The sequence below is a fragment of the Nyctereutes procyonoides genome, unplaced genomic scaffold (genome assembly GCF_905146905.1).
Source record: "Nyctereutes procyonoides isolate TBG_1078 unplaced genomic scaffold, NYPRO_anot_genome, whole genome shotgun sequence".
Classification (NCBI taxonomy): domain Eukaryota; kingdom Metazoa; phylum Chordata; class Mammalia; order Carnivora; family Canidae; genus Nyctereutes; species Nyctereutes procyonoides.
The window spans coordinates 35,068,912-35,088,452 of NW_026575134.1; the positions used below are offsets into that span (position 1 = coordinate 35,068,912).

The 19,541-nt window shown below is 49.4% G+C and overlaps 1 protein-coding gene across 1 annotated transcript; it reads right to left on the reverse strand.

The window, feature by feature from the left end:
• Positions 1–2,983: 2,983 nt before the first annotated feature.
• RCN1 (reticulocalbin 1) lies at positions 2,984–16,230 on the reverse strand. Its single transcript, XM_055301202.1, has 6 exons — positions 15,959–16,230; positions 11,147–11,340; positions 9,799–9,977; positions 8,083–8,143; positions 5,006–5,205; positions 2,984–4,120 (listed from the first exon to the last, which is right to left on the reverse strand). The coding sequence occupies exons 1-6, from the start codon at positions 16,210–16,212 to the stop codon at positions 4,013–4,015; spliced, it is 996 nt and encodes a 331-aa protein (XP_055157177.1). The 5' UTR covers positions 16,213–16,230; the 3' UTR covers positions 2,984–4,012.
• Between the last annotated feature and the right edge of the window lie 3,311 nt (positions 16,231–19,541).

Here is a 19,541-nt window from a genome sequence, read left to right on the forward strand (position 1 = left end):
GTTGTTTGCTCCCACAGCACAGCTTCTTCCTCTTCCCAATGGGTACCAGCCTCAGAGAAATGTGTGCAGGAACTTGGGAATAGTGGCTGGTTTGTGCCTGTTAGTGTAAAAGAAAAGAAATGCCATGTGCTCCCGCTACCCAAGCACCTCCAAGATAGGAAAGTAATTACATTCATTTTCTTTCCTGTGCTTCAGTGGGAGTTGCACACTGTTTTTTTTTTTCTTCCTTTCTGTCTTTTAAGATTTTATTTACTTATTTGAGAGAGAGAGAGCACACAAGCAGGGAGAGCTGCAGTGAGAGAGGGAGCCCAATGAGGGGCTCAATCCCAGGACCCTAGGACCATGACCTGAGCCGAAGGCAGACACAACTGAATTTGCCACCCAAGTGCGCCCAATTTCTACTTTAAAAGTGATAGAGGTACGGAAGACACACAGGATGGTGGGATGTGTTATATCTACAATACGTTTAGCTAGCCTCGGACTCGGAACTGACCAGAATTGACAGTACAGATGGATTCTGTGCAAAGAGCGCCAAGTTCACATAAATCACAAGCATTTTAAGTACTGATGGCACAGTCTTTCCACTTAAAAATCCAAGTTTTTAATACTTTAGCATGAGCCAAAACAGTGAACGTTACAGTGCTCATTGGCTTTTAGGGGGTAAATTCTAGCACTATAAACTCGTTTTAAGACCCTAGAGAGAGCCAGATTTTAGCTGCATGTACTTGGAAGCCAGATTTTTATAAAGGTGGCAAAATCAGTCTAGATAGACTTTTAAAAACATACAGTCAGCCATCCACCACTTAACTCCACAAGATGTTTTCGTTGGGCGGCTAACAAGTAGCCACGTCGCTGTTGTTTGCTGGGCACTTCTGAGCAGATAGGATTCATGCCTTTGCTAACAAGAAACAACTACAATAATCCAAGAAGGTGAAGAAAACCTTCAGGTGTTGCTGATTTTCTAACTCCTTTTTTTTTTTTTTTTTGTTACACTCGAATTCATTCAAAAACCTATAGTAAGAGACAAGAGGTACGAGATGTGTGTTCATGTTTTGCTTGGACAGATTTTGGCTCCTAGCAATTAATGCTCTGAGTTACATTAAGCATATAAATAATGCTTTGTGACATTACAGTATTTCCCATTACAGATCAATTTTGTAGCATTTGTCCATAATCTGACTTGAAATGTTACCTAGAAACAAAATATGTTTTCCTTGAAACAGTCAGACCCTATTAGAAATCTAAGGCTTTACAAATCACCATGTTAACAGTTATGTCCTCTAGCTAAGGTTTTCTTTCTTTAAATAGTGTTAAATTCAGCCCCAGAAGCACTAGTCTCTGTGAGGGTTCTCTTCTTATGTGCACTGACTTGAAAGGAAAAATTTAGTGCTCAAAATATATTTAACATCTTACTATGCATAACTTAATAAATCAACCAGCATTCCCTTTTAGGGTGAAAATAATGTTAGCACCTTTTACAAGTGTTATGCTTCTAATTAGGTTACAAGATATTATTTTCTCATTTTTTAAAAGACAGGTTTTCATTGCTTAAAAAAAAAAAAAAAAGGTGTCAGCCTAATTCTGGGTAAGAAGAGTTATTCTCACTCCCTGATCATATGTCATGGGTGAGCCAAGAAAAAAAGGGAACGTGGATCAGATCTGAAGGTTGGAGCGTAAAACCGCCCAAAAAAAACTCAGTGGAGATTTGGGGCCAGGAACACCTGGATTTGAGTGCCAGCCCTGCCATTTAATCACCGTGGAGTCAAGCAAATTACTTAACTTCTCATTCAGTGAATGTGAGCTATTTTTTAATTATTTATACAGTTTTTTCCCCCTGAAGAAATTCTCTTTGATGAAAGCCAACAACCTCTCATTCATTCAGCTCGTAATTATGGAGTACTTATTATAGACTAGACTCTACTGCTCTAGGTCCTGGGCAACCAGGCCACTGCTCTCACACTGCAGCATGGGGAAGATGGACAGCATACAAACAAGAACATGTCAAGTGTTGCAGTTGGTTGAAGGTGGCTCCTTGCAAAAGATATGTCTACCTCTAACCCCTGGAACCTGTGAATGTGACCTTACTTGGAAAAATAGTCTTTGTAAGGATCTTGAGATGAGGTCATCCTGGATTATCAAAGTGGACCCTAAATCCAATGACAAGTGTCTTTGGAAGTCACACAGAGGAAGAAAAGGCAATAAAATGGAGGCAGAGAGTGGAGTGATGTGCCATAGCCAAGGAACACCTGGGGCCACCAGAATCTGGAAGCAGCAAGGATGGATTCTCCCCGAGAGCCCCAGAGGGAGCGCGGCCCTGCCAACCCCTTCATTTCAGATCTTGGCCTGGAGAACTGTGAAAGACTAAGTTTCTGTTGTAAGCCCCCCTCTTTGAGGTAATTTGTACATCAACCCTAGGAAGCAGTGGCTTCAATGGCAATATGTACCAAGAAAATAAAATGTGGAAATGAGACAAAAATCTAAACAGGGACTCAAATGGGACCACTGTAAATGATGCAGTGTGGAAGACCCCCTGGTAGAGGTACCCTCTGAGTCCCCCCATGCAGGAGATGGGTGTTGGGTGTTCTGAATCTGAGGGCAGCAGGTGCAAAAGGCCCAAGCTGGGAATAAACTCGGCATGTTGGAGGACCAGAAAGTCAGTGGGGCTGTCTATGGAAGGTGGAGGGGAGTGTGGCAGGGAGATGCTGATGCAGGAAGGGACCAGACCCTGTCGGACCTTGGAGGCCTTGAAGCCTGTCCCAGAGAGTTACAAAGACTTGCAGATGCCCTTACTAGCAGAGGAAGAAGGAAGTTATGTTATTTGTTAAACAAGTAAATGTGAGCATGTTCTAAACGTTCTAGTAATTGTATTAAAAGTCCAGAGCCTTTAGCATCTTACACATGGAATCCCATCCTGCTGTTAATTCTGTATGAACAAGAATGTCACAAATAGCACATGTGAGGTCAAACACCACAGGACACAGGAGAAAATCCTCAGTGGGATCCTTTTATTTTGTTCACTATTTATAAAGTAAAATTTCAACCTGTAAAAGTTGTTTCTACCAGTTCGGTCAACGGCTTGGAACATTCCTAATTCCCGGGTGTGGTGGTCCCCAGGGCAGGTCCGGGGGACCAGACGGAGGGGTTCCAAAACTCCACAATGCCAGCTTCCCCAGGATCCCACTGCCTCATTCTTACTGGCGATCAGTGAGGAAATGGATTGTATTTCTATTCACTTTTTCAAAGATCAGACCTACCTCATTTGCATGACAAGAAAATTTTCTCAAGTATAATAGTGTTGATCATTTTCCTATAGCTCTGTGAATGCCTGACATTCACTTCTCCCCTACTTCTAAAATTCCTTTCTTTTTCACATTATCTTTCTTGATTGCTTCTTACTGTAAAAACAAAGAACACAAAGATGCGGGTTTGTTGTGCACATGAGCAGGTCCGCATAGCAAAATGCAGAGGATTTATATACCATTTACAGTGACAGCTCAGAGTACAAAGTAAAGAAGGAAGAATCTGGAATATGAGACGTGCTCTGAAATAAGCCTGCATAGGAGGATACCACTGTAGCTTCATCAGACTTTCTGCTCACCGACTATTCAACAGTGGCAAATGTAAAAAATGTGCAGTTAAGATACATAGCAGTCGCTCCACACGGTGCCCCCCAGCCCACCCACCTTCTGAATATGAGGCTTTTTCACATTCTCTCCCCCTTTCATTTATGTTTACTGCAAAAAGCTAAAAAATCATGTTTTAGCAAGTGTCCCCATAGAGCATGGTGATTTACCAAGATTTTAATGTGTTTGGAGAGAAGTCTTACTGAAACAATAGCGATGACTATTTTCCAGTAAATATTGGGTGGAAAACAATTTAACCCCAATCCGAGGTTATAAACTTGCTTTTTGGGGAGGCCACAAGTGCTGTAAATGAGACAACTGCAGCAACCATCCAAAACAATAAAAGAAAGCCTATGACAGTCTGCTATATGTACTATGGGGAGGATGCATCAAAGTTCATCATGATTTTTTGTGAGGTCTTCCCCATAATTGGTAGCTTGGCTTCCAACAAACATGTTCCAGTTCTCCAATATCTCCTCTTTAGTTAGCTTTTCATCCTGTAAGAGGGAGGAAAGACCTCTGTCACAGAAGTTCTGGGAACTCTGAGCAGTTGTTCAGCATGAAGCTCTCATAATTTCATGGATTTTCAACATTTAAAATTAGTACATGGCATAATTAAGAAGCTGCTAGGCACCTCCTTCACCCACGGTCACTGCCCACCAAAAACCAAACTGGAACAGCCTCCTGGCTTAAGAGCTGCGGTAAAATATAGCAAGCAAGTCCTCAAGGAATTCAGAAGCTAGAATCCAGTTATGTCTACAAGCAGTGTTGGCATTCCCCAAAACATGCCCCAAAGAATTCCACTTCCCTTTTATGGCTTGACTATAAAACTCTCCTGTCTCCCAAGAACTGGGGGCAGTGATCAAATTGGGAAGAAGCAGGACTTCTTTCTAAATCTTGTTTATTTATTTGGATATTTTTTAATAGATACTGAAGTGCTGGGCATCAGAGCCAGCAGTACGAGCTTGCTTGGATGTAATGGGATGGGCATCCTTGTGTCTGATGCATTACAAATGTCTGATAATATCTGCTGATTGTATGAATGAACAAACCTATCTAATGGCAACTCAGGGTATACCTCTTAAATCCAAGCCTGGCCCACAGCAAACAAAGTTACCGTTTCTGTAATCCTGGGAGATGGGAGTGAATTAAGTGTGTGGCCCTTAGCAGACTGTTCGGGAATGTCTGGGCCTAATGAGTTTACATGGGTTATCATGGTATTGGCTTAAGTTTACAAGTCACATGTAGGGCAAGCGTGAGAGCAGTCGATCAGGATGTGGCTGCATGGACCTGGGCCAATGCTATCACCAAAGAAGCAAACAAAACCAATCTTATGTAAACTGTGTCCCTCCAAGGAATGATTCTAGAAGATCGTGAAATACCTTGTTTTTGTCTGACTCATACACCAGGTGCCTGGCCTCGGCTTGAGCGTGGTCATAGTCTTGAGGGAGGATCCAGTGGCGAATCTCATCTTTGTCCAACTTCCCATCCTTGTTCAGATCCCGGAACTCATTAAACTGCTCCCGTTCTGACAAAACCCAGTCTGGCTCAGGGCCGTTCTCCTCGTGGGAAAACATATCCGCTAGAAGGGAAGGTTGTCCTTGGTTATGAAGATAAGTGGGAAGGTAAGTCAAGGAAAGCCTGACCTCTTGAGTTTTGGGAAAGATGGTGACCAATCAAGAGCCCCAACCCAAATGTCTGGTGGGCGCTTTCTTGAGGAGAACGACGCAGTGATTGATCCACTACGAAGGCTGCTCTGTGGAATAGAAGAAGGGAGCTTACGAGCCAGAAGATGGATCCTGGCTCGACTTAGTTCAGTGACTGGGATTATGTTCCTTCATTCAGTAAGTCTTAAGTTGTCTTATCTGGTATGTGGAGGTAATAATTTACAAATCACAGAGTTATTACGAAGATTAAGTAGGATACTTTCTGTGAAAAAAACTCTACAACCCAAACTGGCACTGTATAGGTGAAAAGCCTTTTCCTGTAGGATGTGCTTAATGTTGGTCCTTATTATATATGTTATATATGTTTTTATATATAAAATATTATATTAGTATTATATATTATATATAAAATATTTTAAGTATAATTTTTTCATTTAACTTTCATAATAATCTTATGAAGTAGATACTGTTGGTTTTCCCATTTTATAGATGAAAACACTGAGTTTTACCCTTAACCCAAAGACCCACAGTTGTATGAGCTTGAGACTACATAGGGGCAGGGCTACTCTGCTTCCACCCCTGGTCTTAACCACTTATTCCTATTGTTGTTTGTATTATTTCCAAAGGGCTTTCCCATAGATCGTTTTATTTCATCCTTACAACAATTCCGTAAGATGAATCATTATCCGTCTTTTACAAAATGACAGAGAAAAAAGAAAAAAAGAAGGCAAAGTTTATGCGTTGTTTGCTAAGTGACTAGATCTCCTTGGAAAAGAGAGATACCTACCCTGTGGGCAGTTTTCTCTTTAATGGAAACACGGCTTGGAAATGCCAGGGGGTGGAGAGAGCAGGTCATGAACGAAGGAAAAAGAGAGGCAAGACCCTTGGTTCAGCCACAGGGCAGACCCACACCTGACACCTGCAGACTGTTTTTGAGAGAAGGTCGTCTGTATTTATTAGCTAACTTGGGCTTCATCTACTCCCGCAAGCATGTAGGCTATGTATTCCCATTTTCCCGATGAGAAAACTGAGGCTTATCACGATCATGTGACTCTCACAGGGTCACACAGCTAGAAAGTGGAGAGGCCAGGACTCCTGAGTCCAGTGCTCCTCCCAGCGCCCCACATCACCACCGGTGTTCCACTCACTCCCACCAGAAAAGAAGGCTCCTCCGTGCCTGAAGTCACTTGCTGGACCAATCCACACATCAGGCCGCTCCGACTGCAAGGTGCTCAGAGTTGCATTTTCAAGCACAAGGCCCCCCACCATGCACCCCCCACAACATAAAGGAGGGAATGTTTCTTTTAGGCAAAGCCACTCAGAGCTTTGCCCCTGATTCTGCGCTGTTTCAATGCGGAGTTCAGGAGGGCCAGGAAGAGCACACACTTTTAATCAAAAGTGCTACATTGCTCGTTTCGATCCGTCAGCCTTTTCTGTCTAATTCCATCACCACCGTCAAGGTGAGGCGTCCGCAGCTCTGAACCGTCCGTCGCACGCACACCGGGCAAGAGGAAGGCTCTGCTGCTTGCCCTGACGAGGGGCCTGTCAGCATCTGTTACTCTGCAGAGGTAGGGCCGCCAAGATCACTTTAATTACTCTGGTGAGAGCTACCTGTCTGTTAACCACGGACCGGCGTGCGGGCCTTCGGATCAAATATCATTTCTCATCATTAGAAGAAACTTTGCTCCTCATTACCAAAGGCGCTTGTTCTTGGGCCTGGGGTGGCAAAGTCAGACACAGCCACAGACCAGAGACCGATGGCGGCGCAGGCTCCAGTTTCACACTGAACGGGGATTAACTGATGATTAACTGCCTCTACTGAGTACGCGTACAAAAATTCTACGCATCGTCCCACCCCTCAAAAGACTTGCCAGCTTATACTTTACTGACACTTGGGAGCAGGAGAGCTGTTGTGAGAAGGCACCTGCCACTTGGAGCCACGTGCCAGAGCCCCAAATTGCCTCCCCCAGTCCTTTATGCAGCTCCGAAGGGCTCTAACCAGCAAGGCAGCTTCTGACTCAGCTGCCGTTAAGTGGACTCCGGCTCCACGGGTGGGTGCCTGGTACCGGAAAACTTCCTGCTTAAGTGGAGCCCATCAGAACAAAATGCCAGGTTCCGTAGTCCCAGTAAAGGCACCAAATGGGGCAGCCCCGGTGGCTCAGCGGTTTGGCACCGCCTTTAGCCCAGGGCATGATCCTGGAGACCCGGGATCGAGTCCCACGTCAGGCTCACTGCATGGAGCCTGCTTCTCCCTCTGCCTCTCTCTCTGTCTTTCATGAATGAATAAATAAAATCTTAAAAAAAAAAAAGGCACCAAATGGCCAAACAGGGGGCAGCCATGCACTCTGTAAAAGGAGTCAGCCCTACCCCTCTGCAGATGCCTAGGCATCTCCACAGCTGGAATCATCACAGCTCCATCTGCTCTGTACTTCTGGGCCCCACAGTGTGACTTCAGGGGCTCTCGCCTGGCACAGTCTGCTCTGGCCTCACTGGGAATCTGTGGGATCTCCATGTCCATTTTGCAAGGGTAAAACTAGACAGTGTGGTGGGGGGCACCTCGCAGAGCCATGGGGCCCGCTCGCAGCCACCGTGTGAGGTCTCCAGAGTGCCTCCCTGATACCGTACCACTAGGGCTGGTGTGACAAGTCCCTTCCCAGTGGGAGGGCACAGGAGTGACGACATCAGACTTGCAGCTGTTGCTAACAGAGACGTCTGGGGAAAGTAGCTCGATGTGGGGGTGCAGGAATGTTGCCCAGTTGGGCCAGCAGAGCAAGACTCCAGGCCATACTCACCAATATACTCATCTTGATCCACGAACCCATCCCCATTCTTGTCGATGTCCTCCAGAGTTTCCTGGGAAGCAAAAGGGAACAGAGAAGGCAAGATGGCTACACGCCCCAAGTAAATCTGAGAAGTCTACCGGTTGTCCTCCTTTGTCTGGCTTTATGGCTGAAAATCCTTGGCCACTTTTGGCTGGTCTCCTTACCTCCCTGGGCATTGGTTTCTTATCTGTAAAAAAACAGGCAGTGGCTTCTGTTCCTCCCCCCCCCATCCCACCATTTTAAGAGCAGAACACTCTCTTCAAATGAAAATATAAGTAGAAGCCCAGAAGGGCTCTGATTTTTATCAGGAAGCCCTGCCAGGCCAACCATCTCCACCATCCAGCCAAACCATCTCCTGCGGTACCAGAGGACGAAATACTCACAAAAAATAGATGCAGGGGCTCAGTGGACGACGGACACTAAGCTGGTGTCACAAAAATATGAAACAGTGGGCAATTAAAAAGTAAAAGCATATCTGACCTTTGAACGTGTATGTTCTGCATTTAGTATATTTGACTTAATTGGGATTACGGCTAGGGTGAGTAAGTAAATGAATTTATGATCCACCGTCACAGCAACTCAGAGGCATCCTGGATGGAAGACAACAGCCAACCCCGGGAGCAGAGAGCCAATCCAGGGGCACAGGATGCGCTTGTGGACAATTCAGTTCCTCTGGCAAATCACCTATCCTAAGTGGATGGTGGGTGGTAAAAAGATCCCTAGAGCCACTGCCCAGTCCTCGGTGTCATGGTGATCACGAAGAGTGAAGCATGAGGCAAGAGCGGGCCCCATCCACCAACTGGGCAACGGAAATAGTCCAGGGCTGATTATGAACAAACACTTAAGCCACTTGTTTCCCAGCATCGAAGCAGTTAGAACTGGCCTGGGACATCTGCCCGGGAAATAGATGATGGCAATTATTTTACTGTTCTGGAAAATGAAGACGTTTGGGACCCAACCTGATGCCATGGAAAGCACTATGGAAACCATTCCTCAAAGCCTTGGGTCAAAATCAGACCCATGCGCCCTCCCAAGCCCTACTCCTATGAAGAACATCCTTCTCCCCACTCTCAAGTTCCCCAATGGTTTAACAATCAACCAGTCCATTTCAGAGTCTTTTTCTTGTTCCCTCAGGGCTGAAAAATGGGACAGAGTCCAGCTAGTTGATCCCTAAATCCATCTGCTCTTGCCCGGCCCACATCTGAACAGGAGCTCCCTGCCTCGTCCTCTCTAGAAGGAGTCTACGGAAGGTGAAAGGGAGGGAGGATCCATTTCTTGGCCAGAACAATCATGGCAGACTGTTGCCCTCTTTTCTTTCCCTCTCTTGTCCTTGGTCTCCTAGCTGGTTGTCGCCAGGATGACCCGGAAGCCACAAGATGGTCGAGTACACGGTGTAAATAGCCCGGGTACCTGACAGGACTTGGAGAAGTGCCCAGAAGGCCCACCTGACTTGGGGAACCACCTGCACTAGTCTTGGGAGAAGCTCTGTTTTCCACGGCTGGGCTCAGGGCTGTTACAGCGGGCAGCCTGTCCCGACTAAGCCAGCGGGTAGGCGGGTATTTCCCACCTAGTCCACTTCAGGGTTCTTCTCTTAATTCCTGTCAAGCTGAAGAATGCTCTCTCTTTGGAAGAAGGGACAAGATTTTAGTACAGATTTGGCTCTGGCTCAGGCTCTATTTGTCTTACCAAAACCACAATTTCCTTCATGTGCTCAAACTCCTCAGGGTGCAGGAAGGCGGTGAACTCCTCCCGAGTGGCGGTCTGGTCACCATCCAGGTCTGCAGCCTTGAACCTTCTCTCGTCACGGGGCAGCATCTTTTTAAAGGTGTGATGATCCAAAGAGTCTTGAAACTCAGCAGGGTTTCCTGCAGGATGTGCGCGGAAGTGTTTAAACTGGGCCGCTAAGGAGAGCGTCTCCTCCCAGATCACTCATCCTTCGTGCCCAAATGGTACACACAGGACAAAAGGTCCCGAGCCACTGAGTTCTTTGAAACATTTTCTTTCAGGATGGCTTTAGGGTCTGTTCCTTCACCCCCACCCCCGCCCCATAATCCAGGCCCTAAGAGCTTATGGGGGCATTACAGCAAGTGGTTAAGAGTGTGGGCTTTGGGCCTTACTGCCATGCTGTTCTTTGCAGAACTCTGCTTTCGTCATATCATTCTTTGCTCTAGAACATGCACAGGCTCCCCAGTACCCATGACATTCTGTCTACAGGTTTCTGTCTAGCTTTCACGATCTCCCTGAACCCAGCCGTGAGTGTGTGCTCCTCTGGCTCTCCTCAGACCTGTCTCCTAGCTCTCGCTATCCTGTACCCAGTGGGGCTGCACCCTGTGCTTTGTCCACATCCCTCTATCGTTCCCCACGAACAAGCATGTCTTATATTCAAACCCTGCCCACTGCTGAATGCACTACTGCCCCTTTGTTCCTCCAGCTGGCCCACCTTCCCCTCCTGTCTCTATCTCTTCAAATATATATCCATTTTTCAAGGCCCAACTCCCAGACCACCCTCCGCCAGGAAGCCTTCCTTGACTGCTCCAGCCCACTTGGTCTTTGCTTTCTGAAACTGGACAACATTTTGAAACTGTACCACAGACACGCTTCACCTCTGCTCTGTTCTCTTTGCCTCTGAGGTTGTCAGCTCAGATTGGACAGCAACCTCAGTCACTTTTGTGGGGTTTTTTTAATAGAGGGAAGTGGGGGAGGGGCAGAGGGAGAGAGAGGGAGAGAGGGGTAGAGAATCCTAAGTAGGCTCCACACTCAGTGCAGAGCCCCTCGTGGGGCTCAATCTCAAGACCCCGAGCCCAAATTGAGAATCAGATGCTTAGCCAACTGAGCCACCTAGGCTAAGTCACTTATTATTGGACCCCAGACCCCTCCCACTGCTCACCACCTACAGACTCAGACTAAGCAGCTCTGTACATTCTTAGTAAGCAGAGGAGGATGTTACACAAGCGGGTGGTAGATGTGTCAAGAGAGAAGAGAGGCTCCCACAAGGAGCTTGTTGTGCGGGCCACAGCTGTGCAGCACCTCTTACCTAGGTAGTAACCATACGTGGCTTGCTTGTATTCTTCCCAGGAAATTTTATCATCTTTGTCCCGATCATAATCCTTCCAGACTTTAGCGACATTATCATAGATGTATCTTTTCTGCACTCGTTTGATCCAGGTTTTCAGCTCCTCAGTGGTTACAAAGCTGTCCCCATCACTGTCGATTCGATCAACGATCTTCCTGTAGTTTAGGAAAAAAAAACAAAAAACAAAAAAACCCACAAGGCTATTATCAAGGTTTGTGTGATCCTGATCCAGAAAAAGATCAAACACCGCAGAATCTAAAAATGCATAAACTAAATAAAATCAATGATCCGATGGTGCTGCAAAGGATCTTGAAGTTTCTCTTTTCTGAAGACAATGTGCCTCCCCCTGACTCCATGCCAATGGCAGACACTGCCAGAGAGGGCCATGTCCTGATAAACCCAGAGGTGCCTCAGAAGCCTTCTCAACACAATGCTTTGCAGGAGGACACCACCAACTGATCAGAGTTGATGTGTAAGATGAAACCTAGCAGTCTCCTCCGGGTGCAGTCCAACACCCTTGTTTTAGAGTGATGGCACAGAGGCGGAGGGAAATGGGATGACTTTTCTGAGATCACACAGCTAGTATGTGCTATGATCAGGGTAAGAAATTACATCTCTGGGCTTTAGGGCCAATGCAAAAAAAAAAAAAAAAGAAGAAATAAAAAAGGAACATTCTATGTAAACCAAAAGATAAGTGAATGCGTCTCTTCTTTTTTTAAATCTCACCACTTTGGACTCAAAGACTTGAAACTTAAAGCAGAAAGAGACCAGATCTTATTGACCAAAGCCTAAGATGTCAGCGATGAAAGAGCCTTCACACCACGGAAATTATTCAAGAAACTGGATCAGCTGAGCAGCTGCAGGAGCCGATGCCCCTGACCTCAGGGTGAAGATGCCCAGGTCCAAGAGTGGTGTCTCCTGTTCCACAGCTGGCCCAGGGTCCAGCAACTGCCCATTGGACTCGCCTGGGGCACCCTAAACCCTAATGCAGAGCAAACTTCAGGTTGAGAACTCACCAGTGTCCATCTCTAGGTCCAAGGGTCCCAAGCTAGGGATGCTCTCCCTGTGGATCAAGGACACCCAGAAGCTATTTCTAAGGTTTAAAAAAGTATTCCTTTCCCCTATAATCCCTTTCACTATTTTTTATATTCCCTGTAGGAGAGAAAATGAGTGGGAAAAATCAGAGAGGGTGACAAAGCATGAGAGACTCCTAACTCTGGGAAACGAACAGGGGGTAGTGGAAGGGGAGGTGGGCGGGGGGGATGGGGTGACTGGGTGACGGGCACTGAGGGGGGGGCATTGACAGGATGAGCACTGGGTGTTATACTACATATTGGCAAATTGAACTCCAATAAAAAATATACGAAAGAAAGAAAGAAAGAAAGAAAGAAAGAAAGAAAGAAAGAAAGAAAGAAAGAAAGAAAGAATTCCTTTAGTGGTCCATTTACCTGCGATGGGGTCACCCAGGCTAATTAGGGATCTGTTTCTTTGCTTTGGGCTGGAAACCTGTCAATTCAGTGGTAAAACTTTCTTACTGTCAACAGAAGTCCTAATTGACAGTTACTCTTTGATGAACTACAAGTGAGGAGAAAAACCGCAAGAGACTCTTAACTCTAGGAAATAAACTGAGGGTTGCTGGACGGGAGGGGGGTGAGGAGATGGGGTAACTGGGTGATGGCATTAAGGAGGGCACGTGATAAAAAAAAAGGAGGGCACGTGATGTGATGAGCACTGGGAGTTATTTGGAACTGACAAGTTAGACAACACCACATCTGAAACCAATGAATATGTTGTCTAATTGAATTTAAATTAAAAAAAAAAAAAAAAAACAGAGATGGGGGATGAATGCATTAGGACATGTGAAGTCCCCATCGCCCTCCTGAATCTGGGTAGCCCGAGCTCCTCTTTCTCAGCAAAGCCTGAGCACTCCTAACAGCTTTAATGCATCCCCTCACTTGCCATTTTAACAGGTCTCAAGACTAACAAGCTGAGCCTCGAGGCTCCACTCCAGGGAAGCACAGCCTCTCGGGGTCTCAATTTCCCTGACTCTAAATTGGAACGCCTGCTTTACATGGGATGTTGCGGCAAATAAAGCAGAGAATGTGTGCCTGGCCTTACGAAGGACAGGACCCTAGATCAGACAGACCGAGAGCTCAGCAAACACCCAGCGAGTAACAGAGTGTGCAGAGCCTCCAGGCAGAGCCTCGGGCAAACCTGGACATCTGTGGCCAGCCTCCTGCAAGCGGCCCAGCTCTGCTCCAGACAATGACGGACACGTGGGAATAAAAGTCGCCGGGTGTCCAAAGAAACCAGAAATGAGGGTCTGTATGTGAAAGCCCTCAGGGTGTAGTTTCCGTTTTCTCTTAGACCATGTAGCATGTCTGTGAATGCGTGTGGCCTGCGGGCCTCCACCTTGCGGGCCCCTGGCCTACGTGTCTCCAGGGGCCTCAGAACGGTCACGTTCTCAGAACCAGGGTCAGGTGGTGATGGCCTGGATCCAGCCACACTCCTCCCTCAGCAGCCCAAGCTGGGAGGGGGTGTCTGGTGCACGGGGAGCTGTGGACAGAAGCGGCTTTTCATTCTCCATCCCGTCCCCAATGGCACCCATCGTTTCCAAGCCTCCACCTGTGGCCTGGCTTCAGGTGTGTGGTGCGTCCGCTACCCAACCCGTGATTCAGGCCAGAGATCAGATGACCCCCTGGGTTCCTCCCTCGTCTTCCCCGCCCCATCGAGTCAAGAGCCAAGTACCCACGTTCTACCTCCCACATGTGTCTGGATCCACCCTCTCCGGCCCTTGGGACTGGCTGTGCCTGGTTCTGGCCTTCCTGGCCACTTCCCTGCCCCTGATCGCCCCATCCATGCCTCAGTTATGTTCTCTGTTCTGCCGTCTGACATTCCTGACAAGTTTGGGGGATGATGTCATTTGATCGTGTACGGGATAACATCTAATCTCCACCTCACAGAGGTCCTTTCTGCTCTGCCCTTAGCTTCCCTCCACTCCCACCTCCTACTTCTGTGCTGTCCCTTTACTGTCCCAACACTCCCCATCCCCCAGAACAGGTTTCAGTACCTTTATGAGCAGATTGTTTTCTCTGCAGGAATGCCTGTCCTTGCCTGTACACCTGGCAACCTCTGAGCCATCCCAGAAGCTCTCATCAGGTGACAACCCTGAGCCCCGAAGCCACTCTCTCCAACCTGAAGCTCTGGGGGTTCCTCCTCCCGAGCCTGTGCGCTGGGGTTTGTATATGCGGCCATCCCAGCATTCATGCAGTGTCTGCTTAGGCGATTCTAAGTACTTTGAGGCCTAGAGCATACGGCTTGTGTCTGCCAGCCGGCCAACCTGGTGCCTGACACACAACAGCCATTCAGATGTCTGCTGCATGACTGAATGAATGAAGCTGAGGTGTTCATGCAAGCATCAGATGGAGACCAACCACCAGCCCCATTTCTCACCACTAGGCTCGCCTGTCAGGATAAAGGCATCAAAGCCGGAAGATGTTAGGACCGCAAACTGCAGAGTTCCTTACTCCAAATCCCCAGACCTCTCGTCCTCCTCCCAGATGACAACGTGGCACATGGCTGCCTCTCAGGGTCCCAGAATACATCAGTTACCAAGTGCTTCAAAGCAATACAATAGGCCGAACTCCTCAATGGCCCCCATTGTTAAATCCTGAACCAGCGGAGAAAAGTACTTCTCTGCAAAATAAAGGGTGATTGTTTGGAGATGACTTTGAAGTTGAAAGATCTTTTTATCAGCAGGCAGATGGTGCACCTACACAATAGGTATAATTTAACCTCCTATTTTAACCAACCACATTGGCCTTTGGTAGCCCTCCTCAGCACAGGGATGGCTGTGTTCTTTTTCATGCAGCAGGACAAGAAGATCCTCCACCCCCAGGAAGCAGGTTCCGGGAGGAAGGCCTGGTGCCCATTAGGCAAGGCTACTGGGATCCCCCCTTCCCCCCCTTCTCCCCCTCCTCCCCCAGCCCAGCCCAGCGCAGCCTCCACCTGGGATCAAGTTTTGGCTGCTGGTTCCTCTGTGGAAGGGTCCCAGATATCTCTGCCCAAGCCCAAGTGAATCCCCAGGGGACCTGGAGAGGGTGCAGAGATGTACCGAAGTTTTGTGTTCCAGGCTTGGCTCCCGATTCAGCTGGCTTCACCAGCGAAGCTCTGCAATCTGCCACCACACCCTCCAGCTTGTTGCCCTCACTGCCAAAGCACCGGGTGCCTCCGCTCACATGTGCTGGAAGCACAAACTCGGGGGACCAGTTTCCATTCCCGCTTCTCACTCCCTGTCCCCTGATGCCCCTCTGTCTCCTCAACAAGCTTTTTATATCCCTCCTCCTGCCATCCCTACTATCAGGCCGAAGGCCAGGGCACCTCTGGCCCCCCTCCCCACCCCCACCCAGGAACTCCCACCGGGATCAGCCTCTCCTGCATCCGCAACCCCCCCCCCCACCAGTCTTTTACCCTGGGGTACGTTCATCCTGGGGACCTTCTTGGCAGTGTCACAAGCCCTCCACCCGGGGAATGTGGAAACTGGGAGGGTGGGCGAGAAGCCTGTCACTGTCCCCAAAGGCCACCGTGCAGCAGCACACCGCTGCCCCGAGGGGCCTGGGGGGGGGGTGCCCTCGCCGCCCTGGCTCCCGCGGCCGCGGCCACGTTCCCGCCGTCCCCGCCGCGGCCCCCGCCCTCCGGCCGCGCACCCGATTTCGCTTTCGCTTTGCGGCGCGCGCCCCGCCGTCCCCCGGGCACCTGCGCCGCCCCGCTCACCCCAGCCTCTCCTTGCTCTCCTCCGAGGTGAGCTGGTCGAAGGTCTTGGAGTCCTCCTTGCCCAGGAAGGCCTCGTGGTCGTACTGGAAGCTCTGGTTGTCCTCGGGCGGCCGCTCGCCCAGCTCCGAGTCGGGCCGCACCACGCGCTCCTTGCGCACCGTGGGCTTGGCCCGCAGCGCCCGCGGCGCCAGCGCCAGCGCCAGCAGCAGCCCCAGGGCGAGCCCCAGGGCGCGGTCGCGGCCGCCGCGCGCCATCGGCGGGGCGGGGGGGCGGCCGGCGGGGGGCGCCGAGCGGGCGGCGGGGACGGCGGCTCGGCAGCGGGGCTCGGGCGCGGCGGCGGCGGGGACGGGGACGGAGACGGGGCCGGGGCGGGGCGGGGCGGGAGCGGACGGGGGGCGCGCCCCGGGCCGCGGGCAGGGAGGCTCGGGCGGCCGGGCTCGCGCGCCCATTGGCCGCCGGGCTGCGGGGGGCAGGGGGGGGGCCCGAGCCACGTCGGCGGCCCGGGGGGTGGGCGCGGGGCTCGGGTTTCGCCTCGGCCCCTCCCCGCGGTCTGGTCGCGAGGGGCGGGCCCCGGCGCGCGGGGCTGGGGGCCGGAGGGCTCCTGGGAGACGCGCAAGTTCTTTGTCAAGCAACAGATGTTCTGGATAAAATGCGCCCTCTCGTCCTCCAGTTCCGCAGAATTGAGAGGAGGGAGGGAGGGAGGGAGCGAGGCGCTGGCCCTCCCCAACTTCCAGCGGGGCGCCCGAATCCCGGCCCTAGACCCCGCCCCAAGATGCGCCCCTAAACCAAATCCAACCCCACTCCCCTCTCGCATTTAGAGTCTGGTCCCAAACACGAGAGTCTGGAAAGAAACCAGGGTGGCCGAGGTCCCCTGGAACCACCGAGGGTCGCAAACTCAAAGGTCCAGGAGGGCCCAGCGAGCAGCTCCCGTGCGCCGAGGCCGCGGCCCGCGAGCCTGAGCAGCCCTGTGCGTTCCCAGGGCCCGGAGTGGGGGACCCGGGCTGCTGGATGGTCCCGTTTCCCAAAGGAAATCGGGATTGCAGCTGTCTGATGCTTTCCCTTCTAGACGATGGCAGCGCATTTTGCAGAGCACTACATGCTTTAAACAAATCCTGTCTGTAAATTGAAGGCAAGAGGGGTGCTGCCGACACAGAGAAGCTCTGTAGAACTTTCTGCAGTCATGGAAACCGTCCGTGTCTGGGCTGGCCGGCAGTGGTTATGAGCGCCTGATAGGTTGCTAATGTAACTAAGGCTTTGAAGATTTAATTTTAGGTTTACACTTAAATAGCTGCACGTGGCTCTGGCTATAGTATTGGACGGTACAGGTCTAAGAGCAAAGATTCCGTGTCACAGCCTTTTGGGACTCATTTGAAAACCAGGGGTCTCCCTCCAGAAAAATGCACATACGGCCACTGGCACGAGTGTTTGATGAAAGTGTCAGGAGATTCACGAATCTTCTGAAGCCCCGCTGATGAGCCTAGGTTAAGCATCCCTGGAGCACTAAAGCTGAGGTTGAAGAGAGGAGCCCACTGCCACAGCCGGGGACAGTGGTACTCCCAGAACATTTCCTTTATCTTTTTCTGTCCCCCTATCCTGATGGTCTAGAAAAGGTCACTGGGCTGTGTGATAAGGATACCAGGACATATCAACATAGATTCAAGTACCTTTTCTTATGAAGCGTTATCTGAATCAAGTAATGAATAATTATTGTGTAACCTTCATGGCCTAAGCACTGGACTGGATGATGAGGATACAACAGGGAACAAGACAGTCATCGTGTCCGCGGAGCTAGAGCGTTTGTACAGATCCTTCATTCATTCAATAAACTAAGCACCTGCTAAATGTCAGACTACTGTGAGAAGTCCTGGTTAACTGAGTGGCAAGTCCGTGTGACAAGAGCTGAGGGAAAAAGGTGTTCAGTATTATGGGGGTACATCAGAGGGACAAGACCCACATTTGGGGATCCATTGGGGGAAGGCCTCCCAAAGAAAGGGACATCTACACTGAGGCTGAAGATGATAGGCTAAGCCAGACCGCAGGGCTGTGGGTATATGAGGGAAAATAAGGTCCTGTGTGAGTTGGTGTGAGCAGTGGAGTTTGAGGTCATGCCCTTGTGACCCTGTATATCCCCACTGCCCACGGTGAGATGTGGGGACGTCAACCTCAGTGTCACAACCTTCTTAGGGCAGGCAATGCAGTGCTTAAAAAGAGATATGTCACCCACTGTCAGTATAGAGGCTTAAATTTCCAGCAATAAAGCAACAGTTACTTCGGGTGCAGGTGAGCTCCCTATTAAAATGTGAGGGCACTGAGGTGGGTGGCTTTGTACCTTCGGTGCTCATCACACAGGCACATCCTGCCTGTGATGTGAACTGAGTAGGGGGGAGAAGAAGGAGTGGGAGGAGGCCCAGAGATCAAGGCTTAAAAGGAGGAGAAGGATTGGGAAGAGAGTAGGAAAGTGGGTGGAGATTGGAGACAGTCTTTGCTTTGCTTATTCACAACTTTGCCACAGGCAGGCCTGGGCCCCTGGGACTGATCCAGACTCTCGGGATTGAGGGCGGCACATCCTCTGCCCTGTTCTAGTTGGCTTTCTGCCAGACACTAGTGGTTTCCAATAGTTAGATTGTTCCAGAGGTAGTCTTGGCTCCTGTGGGAATTACCAGAGAATTCTAGTACTGCTGTGAATCCAAAGGAGTTTATATCATTTCCCCTGGGATGGCATCATTTTTTTTTTGTTTCTTTTGATGGAACCTCAAATGTCAAAATGACTATTCTTCCCATCGCCACCCTCTACTTTTTAAAATACCTTATTTATTTGGAGTTTAGGTTTCCTTTACCATTTCAAAAATGTAATTTATTTAAAGTAGAAAAAACATAACAGTTCACCTACTGTAAACTGTTGAGACCCACATTGAGCATCTGAACTCTTATACAGTTGAGAGACAACCTTGCAAAACATTTAACTTTGAAAAACAATGGGGCTCATATCCCAAGACCCACAAGATTGTAGTGAGCCAAGAAACCAAGAAACAGGGAAGTTTGGGCCTCAGGCTCATCGGCTTCAGGCTCAGGGACTGCCAATTGCACCCAGGCTTAAAGTGAAGGAGGTTCCCCACTTCCTATGAAAGCGTTTGCCAGAGCACCAGCACCTCCTGGAAGGGAGCTTTGACACACATATGGTGTCCTGATTTTTGCTGCTGTGGCCTGGGGAGTTCTCTTGATCACTTGGCTCCAGAGACCAAGGAGTTCGCAATCCTTGTCCTGTAGGACTCTAATAATTAGTGTCACCCAGAAAGGAGCTCATAGTTGCATCTGGTGTGCCAATTTTTGTGGCTGCTGCCAGAGGGCACCTCTATATCACCCAGCTCTGATGGCCAGTAAGACTTATTTTAGTGGGTCCACAGCACTATAATCAAAGGATGCAGAATTCTTAAACAGCTGCCACCCCCAGGGCACAGCAAGAGGCAGCTTAGAGCTGTGAAAGAGGCCTATTAGCTAAGCATCATCAGGCTTAGACTTGAGGAGCAGACTTCTAATTACACATCCATCTAGGGGGGCTGTGATCCTTTCCAGAGATAATCAG

Bases quoted from the DNA above. Each gene is read 5' to 3' on its own strand.
- RCN1 (XM_055301202.1), bottom strand. From the start codon at position 16,212: ATGGCGCGCGGCGGCCGCGACCGCGCCCTGGGGCTCGCCCTGGGGCTG. The intron at 11,341-15,958 runs GTGAGCGGGGCG...CCTAAACTACAG, and splicing joins GAGAGCAAGGAGAGGCTGGG to GAAGATCGTTGATCGAATCG. The intron at 8,144-9,798 runs GTAAGACAAATA...TTTGCTTCCCAG, and splicing joins TGAAGGAAATTGTGGTTTTG to GAAACTCTGGAGGACATCGA.